Here is a 2,076-nt window from a genome sequence, read left to right on the forward strand (position 1 = left end):
TCAAATAATACTATACAGAGGCACATTTCTAAAATGTCTATGGATGTGAAGGAACAGGTTTTGACTGAAATTAAGGGTTCCCCTTTGTTTTCCTTTCAGCTCGATGAGTCAACAGATGTAAGTTCATGTTCTCAGTTGTTTGTCTTCGTGAGATACATTAATTCAGGTGACATTAAAGACGAATTCTTATTCTGCAGTGCACTTGAAACCACAACAAAAGCTGATGATGTCATGGAAAAAGTTTCAACTTTTTCCAAGAGGAAGATCTTCAACTGGAAAACGTGTGTGGGGTTTGTACGGATGGGGCACCAGCTATGCTGGGATCGAAATCAGGATTCCAATCGAGAGTGAAGAAGCTAGCACCTCAAGCAAAGGGCATCCACTGCATGATTCACGGATATTCTCTCGCCAGTAAGACTCTCCCTGCTTCTCTGCAGGAAGTGCTTGAATCTGTAATCAAAATTGTAAATTATATCAAGACTAAAGCACTCAACACTCGCCTATTCAAAGAACTATGCAAAGACATGAATGCTGACCACGAAGTCCTTCTCTTCTACACAGCAGTACGTTGGTTGTCGAAAGGAAACGTTATTAATCATGTCTTTGAAGTGAAAGATGAAATAAAGCTATTCCTGGAGACTCAAGAAAGGAAAGATCTTGTTGTCCACTTCGAAGATGAAGCATGGAATAAAAGGGTTGCGTACCTAGCCGACATTTTTGACCAGCTGAACAAGTTCAATTTGAAGCTTCAAGGAAGGGAAACACATGTTCTCCTTTTTCAAGATAGCCTTCGGGCCTTTGTTTCCAAACTGCAAAACTGGCGTCGGAAAACCAATCTTGGAAACATCGCTATGTTTGAAAAACTTTGTGGAGTGATGGATGAGTCTCACATCCAACTGGATCAGTTCCTCAAGGATGAGATTACCGAACATCTTCAGTCTCTAGAAAAGGAAGTTAAGCGTTACTTCCCTGAGCTTTCACAGGAACAGGAGTCCCTGGTAAGGAACCCATTTTGTACTGAACTTGATGTATCCAGCATCCCAGATGAAATCCAAGATGAATATCTGGATCTAAGGAACGATTCTTCAGTTCGTGATCTCTTCAAGGTGAAATCTGTGACTCAGTTCTGGTGCGGTATGTATCAGTCATACTCCAAAATCAGCATGATAGCTTTACGTGTCCTTGTTCCATTTGCTTCTACCTACTTGTCTGAAGCAGGATATTCCACTCTTGTCAATATGAAAACAAAGAATAGGAACAGATTGGATGTTGGAGATGACATGAGACTGGCTCTAACAAACGTTCGGCCACGAATTTCAAAGCTTGCTGCTGAAATGCAACATCAGGCATCCCACTAGCTGGGTTGGATAGCTGTTCAAACCTATGTTAATATCATTTTAAGAAATATATTTTCTCTTTGTGAATTCAGGTTGGACCAATGTGATTTAATTTGCTAATAAATAATTACAGCAATTTTAAACGTTTTCTTAGATGTTTCTTTCCCTCTCCTTAACTTAACAGAAAATAAAAGGAAAATTAAGCTGATGATAGTAAGCCCTAAGTAGGGGGTCGCATGGGTTTCAGATTTTTAGCAAAGGGGTCGCGAGTGCAAAAAGGTTGGGAACCCCTGTTCTAGCATATTTCGTTAACTGCACATTTTACACGCAAACCCAGTAATGTCAAAAACAACAAAATCATCTATCACTTTCTAACGATATCAGATTATGGAGACTACTCAATGCTTTAGAAAAATAAATACTTCCTATTCCTCTCTGCGCCCAATGTCCTTGCGGTGTGCCATCTATTGGGTTTTCCATGGCTTATTTGTTCGAAAGCTGCAGTGATTCATAGTGAGGCGATTCGTGTTCACTCTCTGGAGGTCTAAGGGAACGAACTTTTGTTCATGATAGGACATCAAATTGGATAGTCAGAAACGAGTAAAATAATCCATGTAAATGACTATAGCCAAAGGGATGTTGTTGAATCTTTTTTAATCTCCTGTACTCAAGGTCAAAATTTTAATCTAAGCCTTGGTCTGTATTCTTTTAATCCAGTATAATCTTTCTATGTAAAATC

At 39.5% G+C, this 2,076-nt stretch overlaps 1 protein-coding gene across 1 annotated transcript; it reads left to right on the plus strand.

Moving 5' to 3' along the window:
* Positions 1 to 314: 314 nt before the first annotated feature.
* Positions 315 to 1,358, plus strand: LOC137631316 (zinc finger BED domain-containing protein 5-like). Its single transcript, XM_068363093.1, has one exon. The coding sequence runs from the start codon at positions 315 to 317 to the stop codon at positions 1,356 to 1,358; it is 1,044 nt and encodes a 347-aa protein (XP_068219194.1).
* Positions 1,359 to 2,076: the final 718 nt, after the last annotated feature.

The sequence above is a fragment of the Palaemon carinicauda genome, chromosome 39 (genome assembly GCF_036898095.1).
Source record: "Palaemon carinicauda isolate YSFRI2023 chromosome 39, ASM3689809v2, whole genome shotgun sequence".
Taxonomy (NCBI): Eukaryota; Metazoa; Arthropoda; class Malacostraca; order Decapoda; family Palaemonidae; genus Palaemon; species Palaemon carinicauda.